At 41.6% G+C, this 23,134-nt stretch overlaps 1 protein-coding gene across 1 annotated transcript in view; it reads right to left on the bottom strand.

Moving 5' to 3' along the window:
• The window catches only part of TRIO (trio Rho guanine nucleotide exchange factor), a 5,137,669-nt gene that overhangs the window by 2,196,367 nt on the left and 2,918,168 nt on the right, over positions 1 to 23,134 (bottom strand). The window contains exon 35 of the mRNA XM_044065600.1: positions 10,012 to 10,304. Within this exon, the coding sequence (XP_043921535.1) occupies positions 10,012 to 10,304 (293 nt within the window). The remainder of the gene's footprint in view (positions 1 to 10,011; positions 10,305 to 23,134) is intronic.

Below are 23,134 nucleotides of genomic sequence, written 5' to 3'. Positions count from 1 at the left end.
ACTGCCAGAGCATCAACCTTAGACTTTAATTGTGAAAGGAGATAGTTTTGGTATTTCAACATGTGAAACTGGCAATTCAAAGCCCTCATAGCAAGAGTGGAAGAAGTATAAACTTTCTTTCCCCATCTATCCAAGGCCCTAGCCTCTTTGTCTGCAGGAACCGGATTCTTAACAACAGAAGCCTTAACACCTTTAGGCCCCTGGCTAACAGTTTCTGGGTCTGCCCTAGGACTCTTAAAAGATACTTATGAGCTTCAGGCACCCTGTAATACCTATCCGCTTAACAGGAGCAGGAGGCAAAGAATCAGGATTAAGAGAAGCCTCTGTAAAACATCTTCCACTACATCCAAAACAGGAGGTATAGCCAAAGGCCTATGCTGGGGTAAAAACAAAAATTCCCTAAGCCTTTTCCTGGAATCAGAGAAGTCCTGACCTTCCCACTTAAAATGCTCCCTCATGGAATGAAGAGTTTCTGAAAAAGAAAAATCCTCAGGAGGAGAAGCAGAAGGAGTAGAATCATCCACATCAGAATCAGAATAAGGAGAGTACTCCTGCAAGTCTTCAGCCGAAGACTCTGACACATCTGAAGCCTGCTCAAAACCCCCCAGCTCAGGCTCCACCCTAGGCCTCTTATCAGGAGGGGGCATAGAAAGTACAGTTTTGTACCTACCATAAATGTAGATGTCCGAACTGGATAGCATCTGCAGTCATAACAACTGGGTTGTCCTGTCGTCAGGCAGCCCTTCGGTCGGCCGGATTCCAAAGTCCGGGTCCGGCTTCGGCTGATGTCGCACTTCACCCGACGTCATCACTGCTGGTCTTCGGGTATAAAGGCATCAGCCGACGCCATTTTCTTCAGTGTTTCTTGCCCCAGATGCCAGTTGCCCTCTTGGAAGGCTAAATTTTGGGTAAAAATGCCAATGTTTCCCAAAGGATAGAAAGGCAAACACAAAAAATAAGCATGTATGTACATATATACAAACAAAATACACCATAAGAGACTCCCCCCCCCCCACCAGCTAGCTATTAGGAGGGTAAATACCCTAGGAGTACCACAGAGGGGAAGGAGGGAGGGTAATCCTGACTGCAGATGCTATCCAGTTCGGACATCTACATTTATGGTAGGTACAAAACTGTACTATGTCCTTCATGGATGCATCTGCAGTCATAACAACTGGGTAGAATACCAAAGCCAACAAGGGGAGGAGGAAGAATAGATTATGGTGTGGTTAGGATCCCTTGCAGTACAGCAGTGGCAAACCCTGCTCGGGATCTGGAATACAGAGGTAAATTATAATGCTTGGCAAATGTATGCACGGAGGTCCAAGTAGCCGCCTCAATAATGTCCTTGGTTGCCACTCCTCGTAAGAAGGCTGTGGTAGTGGCTGTTGCTCTTGTAGAATGAGGTCTTATGTTCTGTGGAATTGGTTTTCCATGGAAGGAGTAACAGAATCGTATGCAATTTCCTATCCATTTGGAGATTGTCTGTTTGGAAATTGCTTTTCCTTCCCTTCCTGTTGCATAGGCTACAAAAAGCTGATCAGTTTTTCTGTTACTTTTTGTTCTGTCCAGGTAGTAGCGTAGCTGTCTGTGTACATCCAAGGTATGCAGCATTCTTTCCCCTCTGTTTTGTGGGTTGGGGAAGAAGGTAGGTAGGTGGATTGCCTGGTTTAGGGACACTCTGGATACCACCTTAGGCATAAATGTAGGATTAGTCCTCATGGACACTCTGTCTTGGTGGAAGATTAGGAAGGGTTGTACTGCCATTAGGGCCTGAAGTTCAGAAACCCTCCTTGCTGAGGTTATTGCCAGTAGGAAAGCAGTTTTCCATGAAAGATGCTGTAGGTCTGCTGTTGCTGCTGGTTCAAAAGGTGCAGTGTCAACTTTTCTAGCACAAAGTTCAAATCCCAAGCTGGCAGAGGTGGTTTCCTAGGAGGTTTTACATTCTTGATCCCTCTGAGGAACTGCCTGAGTAGAGGATGTGAGAAGACAGGTGGATCAAAGCTGTATTCTGCTGAAATAGCTGATGCATGTATCTTGATGGAGGAATAGGACAGGCCTGTATGTAGAAGCTCTGCCAAGTACTCCAGAATGTTAGCCATATCTATATTCGACACATCCTTCCCTCTTTCAGCACTCCAAATGACAAACCTTTTCCATTTCCCTGCATAGTTCCTTCTTGTTGAAGGTCTGCGGGCTTCAAGTATAATGTCTTTAACCCTTTGGGAGAGATCTGGAATAGTTGCTGCTATGTGATGTGCCATGCAGTCAGCTGCAACGCTTTTAGGTTTGGATGCATGATGCTGTAGTTGTTCTGAGTTAACATCAAAGGCATCAGGGGTATTGACCACATTTTGTCCCGAGACATGCTCCTCAGCAATGGGTACCAGTGTTGTCTTGGCCAGTTTAGAGCTATCAGGATTATCCTTGGACGTTCCTCCTTGATTTTTAGTAATACCTTGTGTATCAAGGGAAGAGGTGGGAATGCATATGCTGTCAGGCCTTTCCAGCTGAAGGAGAGCGAATCCACTTTCGATGCAAGTGGATGGAATGTCCTTGTGCATAATTTTTTGAGCTGGTGGTTGAGAGGGGAAGCGAATAGATCTATTTGTGGCATTCCCCATTTCTTTGCGATGGTCTTGAAGATGTCCGGGTGTAGCATCCATTCGTGAGCATCCGAGGTGGTTCTGCTTAACATGTCTGCTAGAGTGTTCTCCTTTCCGGTACAAACATTGCCTGTAACTGGATGTTGTAGCTGAGTGCCAGGTTCCAAAGGTCCAAAGTCATTCTGCATAGGGGGTATGAATGAGTGCCTCCCTGTTTGTTGATGTACCACATGACTGTGGTGTTGTCTGTCCTTATCATCAAATGGCCTTCTTTGAGAAATGGTCTGAATTTTTGGATTGCCAGTTTTACTGCCAGCATTTCTTTTAGGTTGATGTGCAGGTGAAGTTGGTCCCAAGGCCCACAATCCTTGCACGCATTTGTCCAGCATGTGAGCCCCCATCCTAGGTCTGAGGCGCCTGTTGTGATGGTTTGGCTTGCTTGATATTTGTGAAAGGGTAAGCCTGGGTTTGACTGGCATGCTTGAGCCCACCATAGGAACTCCTGTTTTAGGCATGGAATTAGTGGAATTTCTGTTTCTAGGCTGTGCCTGTGTTGGGACCATAAATTCTTTAGGTACCACTGTAGTTTTCTCATATGCAGTCTGGCATGTGGAACCAAGATTATGCATGATGCCATGAAGCCCAAGGCCTGCAGAACTTTTCTTGCTGTTAGCTTGCTGTGGTTTGTTAGTGCCAAGAAGTAAAGAGGGAGATCTTTTGTTTTTCTGCAGTTAGGAATGCCATTTGTTTTACTGTGTCCAATTCCGCCCAAGAATGTCCTTGTTTGGGATGGAATCAGCCTTGATTTTTGCAAATTGACTGTGTATCCCAGTGCTTGTAGCAAGTAAATGACCCTTTGTAAATCTGTTGTCAGCTTGCTTTTGTTGTCCCTTGTAGCAGGCAGTCGTCCAGGTATGGATAAATTTGGATTCCCTGTAGTCTGCAGTGGGCGATTACTGATGCCAGGCATTTTGTGAATACTCTGGGCGCAGTAGATAAGCCAAAGGGCAATGCTGAGAATTGATAGTGCTCTGATCCTGCAAGAAATCTGAGGTATCTTCTGCAAATTGGTCGAATGGGGACGTGCAGGTATGCCTCCTTGAGATCTAGAGTTACCAGCCAACACTCCTTGCCCAGCATGGGAAGAAGTTGCTGAAGGGTCAGCATCTTGAATTTTGGGACAATGATGTATGTGTTTAAGGTGGACAGATCGAGAATAGGTCTCCAGCTTTTTTCCTTTCTTGGAACTAGGAATAGTCTGGAGTAGAATCCTTTGCCTTGTTCTGTTATTGGTACTCTTTCCACAGCTCTCATCTTTGTTAATTTTATTATCTGCTGTAGAGCTTCTGTTTTTTGATTTGGAGGTAGGTTTGGCATTCCTCTTTTGACTGGTATAGTGTGGAAGTGGAACCGGTAACCTTGGTCTATGGTTTGCAAAATCCACTTGTCTTTTGTGATATAGTGCCAGTTCTTTGAAAATAAGGTTAATTTTCCACCTAAGGGTGCTGCTATTTGTTCCCTGGTAGGCGGAGTTAGAATCAAGTCACTGTGATTGTCCTGTTGTAGTGGTAGTGGCTGTGCCTGTGGCTCTGTTATTACCTTGCCACTGTCGTCCTCTGTAGGCACCCCCTCTGGTTTGATTTCTGCCTCTGGAACGTCTATTCCTGCCCCTTTGGGATCTTGTGGAGTCAGGAAAGGACCAATTTTTGGCAGGCCAGTTCCTGCTAAACCTTGGGGGCTGAACCTGCAAGAAATCTTTAACCGTTTGTACAGATTTTGCCTTTTCTTCCATTTTCTTCATTACCTGCTGGGCAGGTGTACCAAACAAACTGGTCTTATCCATAGGAGCATCTAATAACTTAGCTTTAACATGATCTGGTAAAACTTGTTCCTTCAGCCATGCATGTCTTCTTATCACTGTGCCAGTCATGGCTGATCTAAATGAAGCCTCCAGTGCATCATAGCCACATTTTAAGGAATGGTTACTAACCTGTTGTATGTTATTTACCATTTCTAATAGATTTTTCTTATCTATAGCGTCATCAGAGGATAACTTTTTAGTTAACTGATCAAGCATAAACTCTTGGTATTGTATCATGTGAAACTGACAGTTTAAAGCTCTAGCTGAGAGAGTAGCAGAGGTGTAAACCTTTTGCCCCATCTGTCTAAAGACCTGGCTTCCCTTTCAGAAGGAATAGGGTTTTTTGCTGTGGTTGAGGCTACTGCCTTAGGGCCCTGGGATATAGTTTTGGGGTCTGCAAGAGGGGCCTTGTATAGGTGATGATGAGTGTCTGGCACCCTGTAAAATCTATCTGGTTTGGCAGGTGCTGGAGGTAAAGAATCTGGTGCAGTGCAAACATCATTAAATGCATCGTCCACAACAGAGAGGACAGGAGGTATAGCTAAGGGCCTGTGTTGTGGTAGGTGCAGAAAAGTCCTAAGTCTTTTTCTGGAGTCTGAAAAATCCTGTTCCTGCCATTGGAAATGTTCTCTCATGGCATGTAAGGTTTCCCCAAAGGAGAATTCTTCTGGTGGGGAAGCAGCTGGAATGGATTCGTCAGCATCTGAGTCCTCAACATTGGAGAAAGGAGCCTCTGGCTGGTCTGTAATATCTGAGTCTTCCGCAGAATCATCAGAGGACACAGGCTCGAGGGGCTCTGCTCTAGGTCTCTTTTCTGGGGGCTGAGAGGCCCTGTCTGGGTGAGATTGAGATCCCCTGATTAAGGATATTAAATCTTCTGCCAGAGTAAGCATTTGTGAACTAGAAGTGGGCCTGGTTAGATTTGGTTGCTTTAGCCCTGGCGAAGGCCTTAATAGACATGGCTGCAGGAGGCCTAGCTGCACCACGTGCTGGGGTAGAGACATCCAAAGGGATGGTGTCTGATAAGTCACTAGTAACCACTGTAGTAGGTAAAGTTTCTGAGGCCGATTCAAGTAAGGTAACCAGAACCCTCAGTAGTAGTCATTGATTCGGCTGTACTCTGATCAGTTTTCTCGGTTTCGTCCGAAACCGAGACACTCGCGGTTTGCTTAACCATGGTTTCGGCCGAAACCGCGGACCGCGAGTGTCGGTCTTTTTCTTTGCGTTTTTTAATAATTTGGGTAGTCGGAGGATCCGACGGCATAATGTACGCAAATTCAGAGCCGAAAAACTGTTCAGCAAACTCCGACCGACGTCTAAGCGTTCGTCGGTTGAAAGAAGCACAGGCCGAACAGGCTGCTACGTCGTGGTCTGGGCCTAAACAAGGCAAACAGTAAGAGTGGAAATCTTTATGAGGTATTTGTTTCCCACAAGTTAAACTTTTTCTGACATCGGCTGAGGCAAGAAAGAGTCCCCAACGGGGTACTTAGCTTTTAGAAGTCTTCGAAGGAGTATTCAGTAGTAGTAATCTCTGGATCTGACCGACCGGCACTTGCGAACAGCTTCTGCTTCGGGCGCCACGCGGCAAGAAAGACTGAAGAAAATGGCGTCGGCTGATGCCTTTATACCCGAAGACCAGCAGTGATGACGTCGGGTGAAGTGCGACATCAGCCGAAGCCGGACCCGGACTTTGGAATCCGGCCGACCGAAGGGCTGCCTGACGACAGGACAACCCAGTTGTTATGACTGCAGATGCATCCATGAAGGACATCCCCTAATCAAAGTAATCAAATCTTCTGCCATTTTAAGCATATGCTTCTTGGGCACAGTACCTGAAGAGCTAGGGGTAACACCAACTGAAGCTAAACCTGGCCTGCCCCTGGGAGAAGCCTTAGAAACAGAAGGAGAGGGCCTAGCCACCCTAGGAAGGGAGGGGAGTATAGTAACCTGAGAAGCCCCCTCAGCTTGACTTGCCTCCTGAGAGGCCACATCTTGCAATACTAAAGTCTCACCCTGGGAACACAAAGAAACCTCCGGTGGAGCCACCGGCTCCACCGACACCTCTAAAGAACCGGCGTCCGGTACAGACGTTCTTCCAACCTAGGCTTAACTGCTTTGTCCTTGCGCTTCTTCGAAGAAGCGGGCGTCGGAGCATCCGACGGCATTTTATAATTGCACCGCTTCCCAAAGACTAACGTTGCACAATCCAACCTCCTCTTTATAGTGCGTTTATTAAATCTAGCACAAGAGCGACAGCCAACAACGTCGTGCTCAGGCCCTAAGCAAGGAATACACAAAGTATGATAATCTCTATGCGGTATCTGTTTCCCACAAGAAATGCAATTATTGACTTTTCTGACATCCGTAAATCACTGAGGCAAGAAAAACTAAAATATTCCCAACGGGTACTTAGCCAACTTTGAACTCGGTCTGAAACTTCGAAATCGAAAAATCTCAGAACGCCAACCGGCACTTGCAATGCTGCTTCTGCATCGGACCATGCAGCAAAAAAGACTGAGGATATGACGTCGGTCATGCGCATTTGTACCCTGACGTCCTGATGTCAGTCAAATGCGCCTTGACCGACGTCAGCCTTATACTTTGATATTCGGGCCGACCGAGGACAGCGGACTACCCAAGTGTAAGGACTGCAGCAATGTGAGATGAAGAACATCTATCATTTCATAACATTAACAGGACAATGATGATTCAGAGGGATTTGAAATATAAAAAAAAATTATTGTTAGTCTGTATGAAGTAAAGCATTTCATAGCATTTACATGGAATTCATAAGTAGGGCAATGTTTGCATTTGTATTCACACAGAATATGGTTAGTAGAACATTTTTGATGGATTTGAATTTAAAAACAAATGTGGGATGAGTCCTTTCTGGAAGGATGAGTTTGAAAGGAAGGAAAAGGCAAGGATGGCCTCTTCCCCCACTCATCTGCAATATTCTTGGATTTTCTAGCTAAAACGATAGGGGGTTCACAAATCCACAAATATAAATGGCACAACAGTCAAGAAAAACTTGCTCTTTTTGCAGATGTTAACATTTTGTATTTAAAAAAGTCTGAATACATCAATGAGTTAATGTTGGAGTTTTAAGAACATTTATGGTATTTTTGAGAAATTAAACAAATGAAGTCAAAACAAATGCTATAACAACTATGCATTAAGTACCTACCCATGAATTATTTTAACAATACCTACATTACTGGGGTCATGAACAGATCAATTATTTAGATGTAAGGATTAAAACTGCTTCTGCTGCAGCAACTAAGCATATGCTGAAAGAGACTAAACAAAAGATTACAAAAACGTTGAGAGACTGGAAACTATTAGCTGTGAAAAACCGTAAGAGTCTTGCAGTGAAAACATCTTAAGTTTGGCTTGGCCTATGTACGGGACCAGAAGAACTAATCAGCCAGAGGAAAAACTGTGGATGGCAATCAAGGATTGACAAAATTCATCTGGAAAGGGAAACTAAGAGTAGAGTGGGATCATTTGATTCTTCCTACAGAATAAGGTGGATTATGACTACCTGATCTGAAGTAGTGCTTCAAATCTAGCCAGTCAAACCTGATATATAAAGCAAGAGGATACATTATCAAAGCAGAAAAACATGAGAGTAAAACAAGGTACAAGAAAGGTGGATGTAAAGAGATTTGGGTTTTGGAATCAAAACCTTAAGGAGATAAAGAACCCTTAAATTATGTTTAGAAAATGCCAAATGGAGTAAATACAACTAATGGTACAGAAAACAGGCAAGAGGCATTAGGAAGTCACAAGGGGAAATTAAAGGAGCTGCATTACTTAGCAGGAAAGAAGTTGGAAAGAAGAAGTAACCGAACTGGATGAAGTTAAGCAGGTCAGAAATGGTCATCTATATTAGGAATTTTCAGCACAGACACATACAGAGGGGAGAGCACTGAAAGAAAGACCAAGGCTGTTAATGTGATACCAAAAACAGAAGATGTTACCAAGAAATGGTTAATTAGTAAAGTATATAAAATATTGTATGTCAACTATAAGAATCAATCAAGGAGACTGAAAAAGATTCTGAAGGAAGGTCAGAATAACTCATTACAGAAGAACAATCTCAAATTTGGAGCAATGACATCTTAACACAAATATGAAAGACTACATTAGAAGAGAAATACAGCAAAATTATGACTACTGGAAGAACATTTTCCCTAGTTTCCTGGAGATGCACAATAAGAAGCTCATCTTTTAAACACTGAAAGAGAGGTTGGGCTAGCATTAGTGTTGATAACAGCTTTAGATGCCCAGAAAGAATGCCATATGTCTTGTCTGCTCTACTTAAGGAATAAGGGAAGTCTCTCCAACTGTATAAAAATATGGCAAAGAGAAAAAAAACCCAGTAGAAATACCCTCATTCATTCATGACAGCATTTCCTCTAACGAGGTATGAAACATTGTCAATATCCAGTTAAGCGATGTTCAGAAGTTGTAACTCGAAGGTTGAGTTAGTTTAACCAAGGTAAGTAAAACAGGAAGAAGACTTTTATAGATTTTTTTTCTGATAGGTTTATGCTACCCCAGAGCTGGTGTGTGTGTGTGTGCACCCACTTCCCTGAACCACAATTAGTAATGGATACTAAAGCTGATGATAACCATTCCCCAACCCTAACTGTACACCTTACCTTAATAAAAACCTTCCTGTAAAAATGCCACTACACAAGACACTCAGACACAGAAATACACATACCAACACTACATCTTTTCACCTTATTTAATCTTGACCCTAACCTTAAAATACATACACACAAACATACAAAACTTATCCCCAATCATAACCCTAACTCTTGCACACAAAAATCTTCATCCCTGCAAGCCTACACACCTTTCTTGATTAAACATTCCTTTGACATTTTGACCTTTCAGCCACCTGCAGTTTTGACAAACACAACACCTAGCATTTGCCAACCAAATGGATGTTCAACAAAATAAAGTGGACCCATATCACGAATATAATGGATATTGATGTGTACATATACGGATAGGTAGATACAGATATACCTTATAAAATAAGGGAGTGTAGACTTTGCACTTACAAACAGCCCTGCAAAAAAATGTATTTGTGTTTTTGGGAATGTTGCTATTTTCAGTCAACTTCTACATTTTAGACACTTTGGGTTTACTCAGAGTTGAGTATTAATTAAATGACACATCATTATTCACACAATCTAGGAAACACCTCTATGTTCGGAGGCTAAGAGAATCAACTTAAAAATAAAATGTGAAATTAATGTACTAATCAGAACAGAAACAGCATTTTGCATTACATGTTTAATATAATACATTTATTTCACATTTAATCAGCTTACCATGTTAGATGGTCTACCTACAAAGTTTGCCAAATCAAAGATGTAGTACTGTAAAGATTGTCTTTTCAACTAGTGTTGCAGTTGTGGAGAATGGTCAGTACTCCATGTGTGAAATTAAATTACACTACAGTATGAGTAAATGCACTATATATTACCTGTGTTACACAGTGCATCTTCTCACAAGACTGCTTACCTCCTCAAGAGTCTCATCCTGTGGTGTAGCAGCACTATCGTCGGAGTCTTTCTGAGATCCCCCATCAAAACTCTTGCGGACCTCTCTGTTCTTTTTGTTTTTATGTGCCAACTTCTTCACATGTCCATCTGCTTTTCCACTGCTTAACCGGCGAACAGGACTGGTGAGCCACTTTCTCAATGTGTTGCCAGGACGTTTAGGGCCAGGAGAACTCTGCGACCCCAATACATGTGGCTGAAGTGAGCTTAGTGAAGCAGGAGGGCTAGCATCATTAGTGGAGGTAAACAATGAATCTAGAGAATAAGCAAACGTTTATAATAATTATGTGTCAACCCATAGAAAAACTAAGCAATACGCAAGAGATTGTCATCAAATGAAAATATGTAAATTACACACTTTTTCTAGCAGAACCTATAAAAATATTTAACTTCTCAAAGCAAAAAACAAAGGTGTGAAGCCAATGTTTTCCTTGTGAAAAATTAAATAAGGACAGCAAACACAATTTGGTGTTTTAAAAAACACATAGTATATACAATTAATTAAAGCAAACTTCTGAGTATCATAACATCCACATCAGGAAACAATAACTATACGAACACCACAGTAAATACTTTATGACCACATACATTTTTCCAAAACACTACATAAAATCATTTTTGTATATATGGAGGATATGCAGACCTATTTGGCATGATGCACACAGGATAAATTTTATGGGGAAACAAAAAAGTTTTCCAGGCAGCACATAAGTACAGCAGTTAGCATTTCTACCTTGCAGTTCCTGGTTCCCCACTTTAGTTCCTACCTAAATGTGCCTTCTACGTAAAGACTAGAAGTTTGCCATGTGTCTGTGTACATCTGGGTTTTCACCAGGCGCACCACTTTCTTCCCATATAACAGACATGTCACAGATGAAATGAACTCCTCCCAATTGCCAGTGTGCACCGCCCTGCTACATTTTCCACCGTTAACTTTCCTAAAAACTGCTACACTTACCTATTTTAACCATTTGTATTTTACTTGCAATTTCAGTTTTAGGAATAAGAAATAAGACTGGCTGTATTATGTTTTCACAATCAGTTGATGTATATGTAATTCTTACAATGTATGTATCCCTTCATTTATTGTACACAGCTTGTGGCCTGGGTCAAGTCTTGGCTGAAACAAGCCCTTGGACCAGATCACCTAACCAGTAAACAAACAAATCACATGTGTGTGCACACTTTGCAACAGATTGGTATTAAAACCATATCAACTGATCTGCGAGTTCTCATCAGTGAGTACACTGTTAGCGTAACCTATCAAGGTGCAAGGAATCCCCAACTCGACTATTTTTTTTTCCATTTTAGTTTCTGTGCTCATAGGCATGTTACCTCCTGCTAGCATACCCCATGGTGTAATGTGGTAGATCAAGATAACATACCTAGCCCATAAATTCAGCATTTCACCCATCCCTGCATTTTTCCCCAAGCTGTTGATGTTTCCCCCTTTTAAAACACTGTCAAACAAAACCTTCCAGATCTTTATTACATACTTCCCTCTTAGCTTCCAGACTTCTACAGTAATACCATTTGTTCCCAGACTTTCCTATTAACTATGCATCAATTTTATCTCATCCCTTCCTATCTTGGCTACTAATTGTTGAACCTCATTAACATCCTCCTGTGTTCACGTGGGTTTCCTCCGGTGGTTCCAGTTTTCTCCCACATTACAAAGACATGCAGTAGGTGGACTGGACACAATAAACTGGCCATGAGTGTAAGTGTGTATGCAAGTTTCTGGTATGGAGGAACAACTCTGGCAGGGCTTGCACCTGGTGGTGTAAACCCTGGCTCTAGATGTTTGTCAATGTTAAAGTGACACCCCGACACAATGGGCAAAAATTGGGAAAAGGTGGTTGTGGATGGATGGATGGATCTTCTAAACTTGGCATAATTAAGTCTTCCATAAACATTTACATTTGTGCCTTTTCATAGTTTTCATACTCCTCTGTGCTTTATACACATTTTCATAAAATATTTCAAAACATATCTAACACCTCTATAGGATTTCTGGTTATTTTACTTGTCACAGGCTCCGTAAGTTTGGCGCAATTCTTTCTAATTTCTGTTGCCTAAGTCACTGCTAAATATTTTGTGCTCTCTGGTTATTAAAAACTGTTAACAGCAACTTTCTAAATTCATGCATTTTACTCTAAACACTCCCTTATTTTGCCTTCAGCACTCTACAGTTGTTCTCTTCCATTTCTTATTCTGTCAGATACTCCATATTCTGCAATACTGCAACTTCTGTTAGCCCTCTAAGTCCTATTACTTGCTTCCTATTTCTCTCTCTCTCATTTCTAGCCTATTTTTAAACTCCACTTTCAGTTAATCCCACTCACTGGCTCTCTTTTGCTTTATATAAATGATCATAAAATTTCCAGTGTACCTCCAATACCTCTATTGGTTCTATGGTTATTTTTCCTCATCCACTACCCTTTACTTAACTGCCTCTCCTTAAAGTGTCTCATTTTTGCTATCTGTATTTTTATTTTAGTTTTGCTATGAAACAGTTATTGGGATCACTGTCAAAGCTTTCAATTAAATATACATGCTCCCATGAAACAAAAATGATATCCTATTAGTGTACCTTTGGGAACATGTTAACACTTTCTGATACCCTAATACTGAATTCAGATCTTCCGTACCAAGCATCTTCATGTATTTCTTCAGAAATACTTATTTTTTTGCTACATATTCCTTCCTTGGCCACCCTGATCCATCCTTATACTGCAACTCATGTTGCTACTCCCAAAACAATTTAAGCTCAGTAATAGTGTTTTTTGATGGAATACAAATTCATGTTAGCAATCTTCTTCCCTTGCCAACAGCCACGTTCCGTAAACCCACTGTTGTAGTCCCTATAACCCACTGTGAACCAGGGGCTTATGTAGGACTTCTGTGGCTGTTAGTGTGCACTTGGTGAGCAAGGGAGAACTACTACTGTTGGTCCTGGAAAAAGGTGCAAGGAATTACTTTTTCCATCTAACCAGAATAGATAACCTGCCACTAAAGAGATTTCATCTAGAAAACTGGGTCTGCTTCTTTAGACAATGATTTCAAAAAGGAAGCAAAAACTTGGGAGACATGGAAAGGATTGATTTTTTACACAAGGTATAGATCAGGCTTTTGACCCTTCCCACTCAGAATAGGTTTAAGAGGTCTCAAGACTTTGAATTTCAAAATGATTGCAAAGGGACAACTGTATTTTCGGTTTACTCTCAAAAGTGCGAACAATGCAACATAATCCGTGCAATATGTCCAAACACCCACTTCCTGCATATTAATTAGGTCAGAATATCAGTGCATTTAGCGACAAAATTGCATTCGTACTTTCAACATTTTGTTTTGCAGTTCATTACTGTTAATCACGTGACTTAACGTTTTTAGCAGGGGGGTAAGACTCCCTGCCCTCCCCCACACCCTGCAAATTATATATTCCAACTCAGAGATCGCACTACAGCAGGGAAATGGGTAATTTCCAGATACGCACTGTACCACGATCTCTAGTCGAAACGTCACCCACATATGTGCAAATGGACCACGGCATTCACTGCACAGAACACACACAGTACTTAAGGTTGGCAGTACGGGAAGCAGCCAAGTGACATTCCCGTTTTCATCTTCATTCTACATTTTCATGGTAACTGTATTTTCTCTTCAGGCTCCTGAATCAGATTATCAGAATTTGAGGAAAGTCAGGCCCATTGAAAGATTCTTGTTTTCAGAAATTAGAATTATTTCTAGAACGATTCAGTTGTCTCAGTGGGAAAATTAAGTTACATCTCTACCTCTGAATAAGTGGTATGGTTTACTGCAAATTGATTTTCCTGAACCTACACAATTTCCTCCTGTAAGTTGCTTGAGACACAGCCTGCTGCTCCCAAAACAGAAGAGAGATTGTATAAAGTTCCTTAATCTTATACGTTTTTATACAATAATCCATCAGACCCAGCAGCTATTTCTCTGCTGAACCCAGCTGTTGCACATCTGGTCAACATCAATCCCTCCCCTTCTGACAAGGACAGGAAAGCTTTTGATGGATTTGGGAAAAAAAAGTATATTCGTCTGCAATATTAGTTTTTAGAACTCTCAACTGTCAAGCTTGTGTGTTTGCTAAAGTTTCTGCTTGCCTCTTGAGAACATGAGGAATATTAGTGTATCTGAATCATCTTCTGAGGAAAAACCTTGTTTTGAAATGCACTCATGATTCTGCTGATGTCACTTCCAGGGCTGCTGCCAATGCAAAAGTTATGAGGAGGTTTGCTCAAATGTGTACTCGAAACCTTTCTGATGATATAAAATCTGAAATTTTAAATTCTCCCTAAGATACCTACTGCAGAGTCCTTACAAAATGTGATGAGAGAGGTTAGTTGGTTCAAGGAATCTCTCACATTTTTCAGCCTTCCTTCTCCAAGTCTGTCAAGGGGTTTAGTGTTACCTCTACAACTTTTTTCAAAAAGCATAACATATCAGGTTGCTAATTAAGAAAATGTGTAAAAAGCAATGGCAAGGAGGTTCCAAAAAGAAAGGTGAAGCCCACAAGTAAAAAGGACAATGTAATAATGTCTGTACATCTACAAAACTCCTCTCCCACTTTCTACCCGGGCAAATCATTAATCCTTCCAGAAAGTCTGAACTTTCATTTTTCTCTTTGGCAACAGACCCATTTTAGAACCCATCTGTATAAAACTAATTCATCAAGGCTCCTCCCTTTTGAAAGTATTCCCCCTCATCTGCGAGACGAATCTTCACTCTTCTATCATTCAGTAACTGCTGACTTGGAGGCTGATGGCAGTACAGTAGACTCCCATTTATCTGGTCTCACTTTAACCACACTCTGCTTTAACCTGACATTTTCATCAAGATTTTTAAATCAGTGTTAGTGAAGGAGATCTGGAACTTAAAATGGTGGATACGCAATTGGCTGTTGCACTCATATTACTCCTTTAAATGTGGGAAAGCATCTATTAGCTGTAGGTTGTGCAATAAATATCAAAACTATGGATGTTGCAGATGGTGTGGATCATTGGACTACAGACCGAGTAAAGGAAGAGAGAGAGGACAAGAAGTGGGAAACTCAACTGTAAAGGGCAGTATGGGAGGACCACTGGAGACACAATTGTAAACAGGATGAGTGGCCTACCTTCAGCAGATGTAGAATCTGAGAGGAAGAGAGTATACTCCCTTCCTTGGGACTCTGATGGGTACACCCAACTGTACTTTTTGAACTCATTAACATAAAGTAAGTACCTTCTCATGGCATCTGTGCACTTAAACCCAAGCACGTCATGAGAAGATACAAATTGTAAGCAGTTACCCCCCCCCCCCCCCGAGTGCCTTCCACAAGTGAGACAAACTTAACTGCAGAATTGTACTTCACCTTAATGTAAAACACACTGAAATCGTAACTGTATTTGCAATTTACCTTCTGTAGTTACGAGATAGAGTGTTTTTACATTAAGGTCACATTCAAATGAATATAGTTCCTGATAAAGAAAGTGGTGGCAGCCAATCGGATTCTTGCAATCCAAGCCACCACTTGCATAACGCCAACCCCCAAATAATTTCTTTTGTTTTTCTCCAAATAAAAAGAGGGTCCAGCAGCAGGTATTTCATTTATTTTTTCAAAGAATTGGATATTGCACCTGCTACTGGATCCTCTATTTTATTTTCTGCACTCAATGATTTTACGTATTGCACATCAAAAAGTCCCCGTTCAGTTTGGCCTTTTTCTCTGTTTCCTAAGGTAAGCTTTTACATTTTTTTAATCTGTTTTTTCCCTTCCCCTGCCTGCATGTCCTTGTGTGCATTGGAAACTCAGAAGAAGTGGTCGAACGATGTTCCAACCTATTTGTTTATGTACCATTCCACTGTTGCTCGAGTCCAATCAAAAAAAAAAAAAAAAGGAATAAGGTGCGGAATATCTGTAACTGTTCAAAGGAAACGGTTGTCCCTCCATATCATGTGCAAACTGTCTATTTACTTTAACTTGAAAACAATAGCTGTCCCACAGCATAAAACTTGAAAAACTTAGTTGTTCCACAACATAAAAATAAACTTTACAAATCCGGTTGTGTTGTTCCTGTACACCTACACATGCATCCTGCCCTTGCAAATTTTTTTTTTCCCCACAGAAACAAGTTTACCCCCAGAACAGACTGCAATCTTACACAGAAAATAAACTTTTACCTCACAAAACTATGTAAGTAAGAAGTAGGAGGTAATCAAATTGCACTAAAACAGTTACTTTTGGAGGAGCACGTTTCACTGAAAAATATCAAAGGCACTGACAGGTGCAATAATCGGAAGAAGGTCCTTGTCCTGGTGGGTCTCTGCTCCTTGAGTGGACTGGGGTGCATAAAATAATAATCAATCGATGGTCACTAAAGTCATGCCATATCCACCATCAGCATACACAGATCATTGCGGACATGTACAGAGTCGTGTCCTGGCCAGTGGCATAGCTGGGGGAGGGTACGGATATTTGACCGTTAATGGAAAACGTTACTTCGTGCGTGTGCGCCAAGAGCTGAATAGAATCTAGTAAAATGGATGCTTTGTCAATTCAGAAGCCGAGTGGATATTACAGAGGATTCAACTCAACTGCAACAAGTAAGGCCATATTATGCTTGGACAGTAGTAGCGGACACGGAGGGAGTACGAATACATTAAATCGCTGTAAAATATTTCATGTTTTAACCACTCCTTTTCCCATGCAAACACTTCAATAATAAACTATTGTGTTGCTTACCAACAGAAACCTTAAATAATGTCACCCTTTTCCTTCCAAATACTACATTAGTGGGTATCATAATGTGGGCAGCAGCTCATGAACTTTGTAGCTCCGTCCAGTTTTCTGTTTGCACTGTCAGAACTTTAGTTAGCTAAGTCTGATAAAGGTAAAATAAAAAAGGAGTAGTATATAAAACTTTTCAAACTTATCTGAAGGAAGTTGACTTTGGAAACCAGTGCTGTGTGGTGGGTGGATTGGGCTGTTGCAGTATGTTGTTGCGTCTTTCGGCTTTTCCCGGTTAGGGGTCGCCACAGCGGAACTCCGGTCCGCTAATGATTGGCAGTTGATTTTTACGTGCTGAGTTGCCAGCCCTAACGCACAACCTTCAATGAAGGTACACCCATTCACGCATGTCTCCACACAGAAGACGCTCTAGCTGAGAGTCGAACCGGTCAGCGTCTTACTGTGAGGCGACAACGCTACCGCAGCACCACCACCGCTGCAGTATAACATCTGTTAAAATATTTATTTTTAAATTTGCACAGTTGTAACAGAACATAGCAAGAACAGCAAGCCACTAATTTATAGAGAGCATTTTGGAACAAAATGTATTCTGCACCTTGCTAAAATAACATGCACGTTTGTTTCTTGAAAGGTGAAACTGTGTCCGAAAATTTTTATGTTCATTTTTTTTCCAGATCTCCCTTTGTTCATTTTTTTTCCAGATCGCCCTTTGTTTATCACATTTTATTAGTATCCGAGAATGTCCTATGCATAAATTTAGCATAGCATTATTCATTCAGCTATTAAGCTATTAACAATAGTGGCAAAGATACTGCCCTTATTTCATGTTAGACCCATGCTTTTCTAGTAAACTTGAAGCCTGTAGAAAACGTGTGGGTCTTATACCTTTAGAGTGCTCTGTTTTGTTTATTTTCTGTAAGAATCAATGTTATTTCTGCTAGATTAATATGTATAAACTGTACCATTATAGAATATGCTTTGCATTATTTTATTGTCGTCGTTTTCTGAATTCAGAGTCTGACTCATAAAAGTAATGCATTTAACTGAAAGGTGAAAAGCACTCTATCCTTGACAGGTTTTGGGGAACTAAACACCAAACCTCAGGAATTACAGTTAGGGTCCATCAGTTTAATATATGTCTGAAGTATAAATAAAAACAGAATGATCAGATACCCGGCAATGGACTTTACATCTGAAGTAAACTTTCTTGCATGAATGTTCTTTAACAGGTAGCCGAGGTGAAATTCTCCAGATACCAGTTGTCCAAAGCAAAAGCTGCTGTGTGCCATCCTATGTAGTTATGAACTCAGCTTCATCAATAATGCTCTTATATGCATCATTTCCTTCATAACAGGCTAATTCCTTACATTTTCTTTCTGTGGCATCTATCTTCAGGTAGTATCTTCTTTTATTTTATTGTATTTATCCTTTTGCTGACTGGGTTATTCCCAGTAGGCTAGTAGCCTCTATTCAGGAGAGACCCAATGTGGTATTTATACTACTAGAAGAAATCTGACCAAGGCATCAGGAAACTTTATGCACTGTTTAACAGGAGCAGTTCTATCTTTTACATCTTTCTGGTCCTCCGGAGCTACAAGCAGATGGCACCTCACTTTAATATCTCATTCAAAGAATAGAATAGAATAGAGCCCAGTCTTCTGCACCAGTGCAGAGTATGCTACCTTTTGCACCACTGAAATTATACTTGCTCTTGAGAACATAGATTTTAATGCAGTAATCAGACTTATACTTATGTTTATTAGTATCATTTGAATAATAATATACACATACGATACATGGTTTATTTGAACTGGAACAAATATTTGCCTGTTGTGCTCCACAGACGATATTTGGCATTCTAGAATCACTTACTTTGGATTGTAGTAGTAGTTATACGCATTGCAAATTGAAAAACTCTACACAGAACTAGATTTTATGACTCTCACTGTTGATCAACAGTCTTTAGTCCTAGGAACTGTCCAGCTGAGTACACTTATGAAGCGCGGTAAGGTGCACTATATCTAGTTAGCACTTTTTCACCTACTGCCAAAGCTCCAGCTCCGGGCAGTAGTCCATCTTAATCCATTCCCCTTCTGCCTGCCACTTGTATCACTTGTACCACACATCTCCCCTGATGCTTCACTTTGTAGGTGGACTCACATGATGGTTATATACATCTTTTTGGGCTGAGAGTGACCAAGACATGATCAGTTGCATATGTATATATACATACTTCATTAATTGGTGTGTTTAATATATGTGTATGTGAAAGTGTTTGTTTACATGGGTTATGTGCCCACAGACCATTTGTGGCACTTTGCTTTCTCTCAGAGATAGTCTAAATGTACAAAATGACCTTTGTTTTTTGTTTAAAAAAAAAAATTGTTTTGTAAATTCCACTCAAGTTTATTTAATTGAGATAGTAGGAAGTATTTTTTACAGAGATAATTAAGGAAAATGTGGTTTATTTATGGCAGCCAGCAGCTCGGATATACTAATGAAGGGGTCACTGGGGGGGAATGTTTAATTTTGGTTCTTGTGCATACTTGGGAAGGCTGCTGAAGGGGTTGTCGATGGAAATGCTGCACACTGGTGCTTGTGCACAGTAGGACAGACTGCAGAAGGGGTCACTGGGGAGAGGATTCATTTTTGTGCTTGTGCATACACAAACAATATCAGATAAAGAAGTTATATACTCACCACAATGTTCCATCTGTGTTGCCCATTATTTCATTCATCAACTACCTATCCTCCGAACTCCCTGATTTTTTTCTTTCTGTATATATACATATATATATATATATATATATATATATATATATATATGTGTGTGTGTGTATATATGTATGTAAATAATGTAAGAAAAACGAAAATATTCAAACCCGGAAAAAGCTGAATGGAGTAAATAACCAAGAGCACTGCACCAAAAATAAAGATCAAACAGTTTTATTCCACCACGATAAGAGTTTAGCGCTTTCGTCAAAAGTACATAAAACTGACTTCTTTAGAAAGTACAGTTTTGTACCTACCATAAATGTAGATGTTAGAGTGCTCATACAGCTGCAGTCATAACAGATGGGTTATCCTGCTGTCAGGCGGGTCCTCGGTCGGCCGAATTCCAAAGTCTAGGTCCGGCGTCGGTTGTCAGTGCGGCAGGGGTATAAAAGAGGCAGCCGACGACATTTTCTTCAGTTTTTCTTGCCCCAGATGTCAGGTGCCCCCAGAAGGAAGGCAAACATAATGTTATGCAAAGATGCAATGTTGATAAATCAAAAACAGTAGTTGCAAGCAAATACACCATAAAAGAATACCCCAAAAAGGTTATATGAAAAGTGTTTGTCATAAGGCCTGTCCTAAGAGGGGATGGAGGGAGGGAAACCTGGACTGCAGCTGTATGAGCACTCGAACATCTACATTTATGGTAGGTACAAAACTGTACTATGTTCATCGTGCATATAGCTGCAGTCATAACAGATGGGTAGAATCCCAAAGCTAAGTAAGGGTGGTAGGCACTAAGTGGAACTAGGTGGAGCTAGGATGCCCTGCAGGACTGCTGTGGCAAAGCCCACTCTAGATTTTGAGTATAGTGGGAGGTGATAGTGCTTGGAGAAAGTGTGCACTGAACTCCAGGTGGCTGCTTCCAAAATGTCCTTGGTAGGGACCCCCCTGAGGAAGGCTGCAGGGGTAGCTGTGGCTCTGGTGGAGTGGGATCTGATGCATGCATGCACAGTTTTTCCATGAAATGAGTAACAAAAGCATATGCAGTGGGCTATCCATTTTGAAATTGTCTGTTTGGAAAGAGCCTTTCCCTGAGCACCTACAGCATAGGACACAAAGAGTTGCTCAGATTTCCTGAATGGCTTTGTTCTGTCCAAGTAGTAACGAAGTTGTCTGTGAATAACCAAGGATTGTAGTAGTCTTTCGCCTTTGTTTTGTGGATTAGGATAAAAGGTAGGTAAGTGGATAGTCTGATTCAAAGCTACACTGGATACTACCTTTGGCATAAAGGTAGGATTGGTTCGTAAGGAAACTCTGTCCTGATGGAAAATGATGAATGGTTGCACAGCCATGAGGGCCTGTAGCTCTGAAACCCTGCGTGCTGAGGTGATAGCCAGAAGAAAGGCCGTTTTCCATGACAAGTACTGTAACTCTGTTGAAGAAGCTGGCTCGAAGGGAGGAAGGGTCAGCTTTTCCAATACGTAGTTGAGGTCCCAAGCAGGGCTGGTGGTTTCCTTGGGGGTTTTAAATTCTTTGTCCCTCTGAGGAACTGCCTTAAGAGAGGGTGAGAGAATAATGGAGGATCTGTGTTGTATTGTGCAGTAATGGCTGAAGCGTGGATCTTCATGGAGGAGAAGGAAAGTCCATTGTTTAACATCTCAGCTAGGTACTGTAAAATTTGAGGTATATTTATTACCCAAGGATTCTGTCCCTTTTCTTGATTCCAGGCACAAAATTGTTTCCATTTGGCGGAGTAAGCCTTTCTAGTAGAAGGTCTTCTGGCCTCCAAGATGACATCCTGCACCTCCTTGGAGAGGAGGAACTGTTGGGAAACCAAGGAATTCTCCATGAAGCTAGATTTAGAGTTTTGAGATGGCTGTGAAGGGTTTTGTAGTTGTGCTGGGACAACAGAAGGGGGACTATAGGTAGGATCCATGGTGGGGAATGTGTCAGGCTCTTCAGGAGCGGATACCAGTGTTGTCTTGGCCAGTCTGGAGCAATGAGAATCATTTTTGGCCTCTCTGCTCTGGCTTTTAATAGAACTTTGGGCAGCAGAGGAAGAGGCGGGAAGGCATAGGCTGTCAATGTTGCCCAATTGAATGAAAGTGCGTCCACTTTCCAGGCCTGTGGATGATAGGTCCTTGAACAAAATTTTTTCAACTGGCAATTTCTGTGGGTAGCAAAGAGATCTATGTCTGGCTGTCCCCATGCCTGAGTTATCTTTGTGAAAAGTTGAGGATGCAACTTCCATTCGTGTGGATCTGTCATATTTCTGCTTAGGTTGTCTGCCAGTGTGTTTTCCTTCCCTGGCAGGAATTGTGCCTGCAGTTGAATTTGCAATTCCAGTGCTGTGTTCCATAGGGTCATGGCTTGCCTGCACAGGGGGTATGAATGAGTTCCCTCCTGTTTGTTTATGTACCACATCACTGTGGTGTTGTCTGTCCTTATCAGCAGCTGGCCTGGATGCAGTAGGTCTTTGAAGGTCATAATAGCCTTTTGCACGGCTAGCATTTCCTTTTGGTTGATGTGAAGGTGCTTCTCTTTTCAGGTCCATTTTCCCTGAATGCACTGATCTGTCATGTGTGCTCCCCAGGCGTAGTCTGAGGCGTCTGCTGTAATGATTTGAGTTGCTTGAGGTACACAGAAAGGAAGACCTGTGTTTCTTTGGCAAGCTTGAGTCCACCACAAAAACTCCTTTTGAAGGCATGGAATGAGTGGGATAATTGTTTCCAAGCTGTGGCTGTGTTGAGACCATAAGTTTTTCAGGTACCATTGAAGTTTCCTCATATGCAGCTTTGCACATGGGATTAGTAGGATGCAAGATGCCATGAATCCCAGAGCCTGCAGGATTTTCCTTGCAGTTAGCCTGGTGTAAGTTGCCATTTTTCTGAAGTATTGAGACAGTTGCCCTTGCTTGTCTGGCGTGAGGTAGGCCATCTGGGTGGTTGTATCCATGCTGGCACCCAGGAAAATTATTTGTTGAGAGGGTATTAGTTTTGATTTCTTTTTGTTGACTGTGTATCCCAGGAAGTTCAACAGTTTTATTACAAACGCCAGGTGCTGCAGTAGTATGTCCTTGCTGTCCGCTTGGATCAGGCAGTCATCCAGATATGGGTAGATTTGTATCCCTTGTAGTCTGCAGGAGGCGATTACTGATGCCAGGCATTTCGTAAACACTCTGGGCGCAGTAGATAAGCCAAAGGGCAATGTAGAGAATTGGTAATGGGTTGAACCTGCAAGAAATCTGAGGTATCTTCTGCAATCTTGTCTGATAGGGACATGCAGGTATGCCTCCTTGAGGTCCAGTGTTACCAGCCAAGACTCCTTGCCCAGCATGGAAAAAAGCTGCTGTAATGTGAGCATCTTGAATTTTGGCACCTGTAGATATGTGTTTAGGATGGATAGGTCTAAGATAGGTCTCCAATCTTTGTCTTTCCTCGGTACCAGGAATAGTCTGGAATAAAACCCTTGACCTTGTTCTTTTGCAGGTACCTTTTGAATTGCTTTCATGTCCATGAGAGCTGAAACTTGTTTTTGTGCCTCTGCCCTTTGATTTTGTGGCAGGTTTGGCATGCCTCTCATTTTTGGAAGGGTGTGAAAGTGG

The sequence above is a fragment of the Protopterus annectens genome, chromosome 3.part0, assembly GCF_019279795.1.
Source record: "Protopterus annectens isolate FY-2018-M chromosome 3.part0, PAN1.0, whole genome shotgun sequence".
Lineage (NCBI taxonomy): Eukaryota > Metazoa > Chordata > Ceratodontiformes > Protopteridae > Protopterus > Protopterus annectens.
This window is presented reverse-complemented; position numbering and strand designations above follow the sequence as displayed.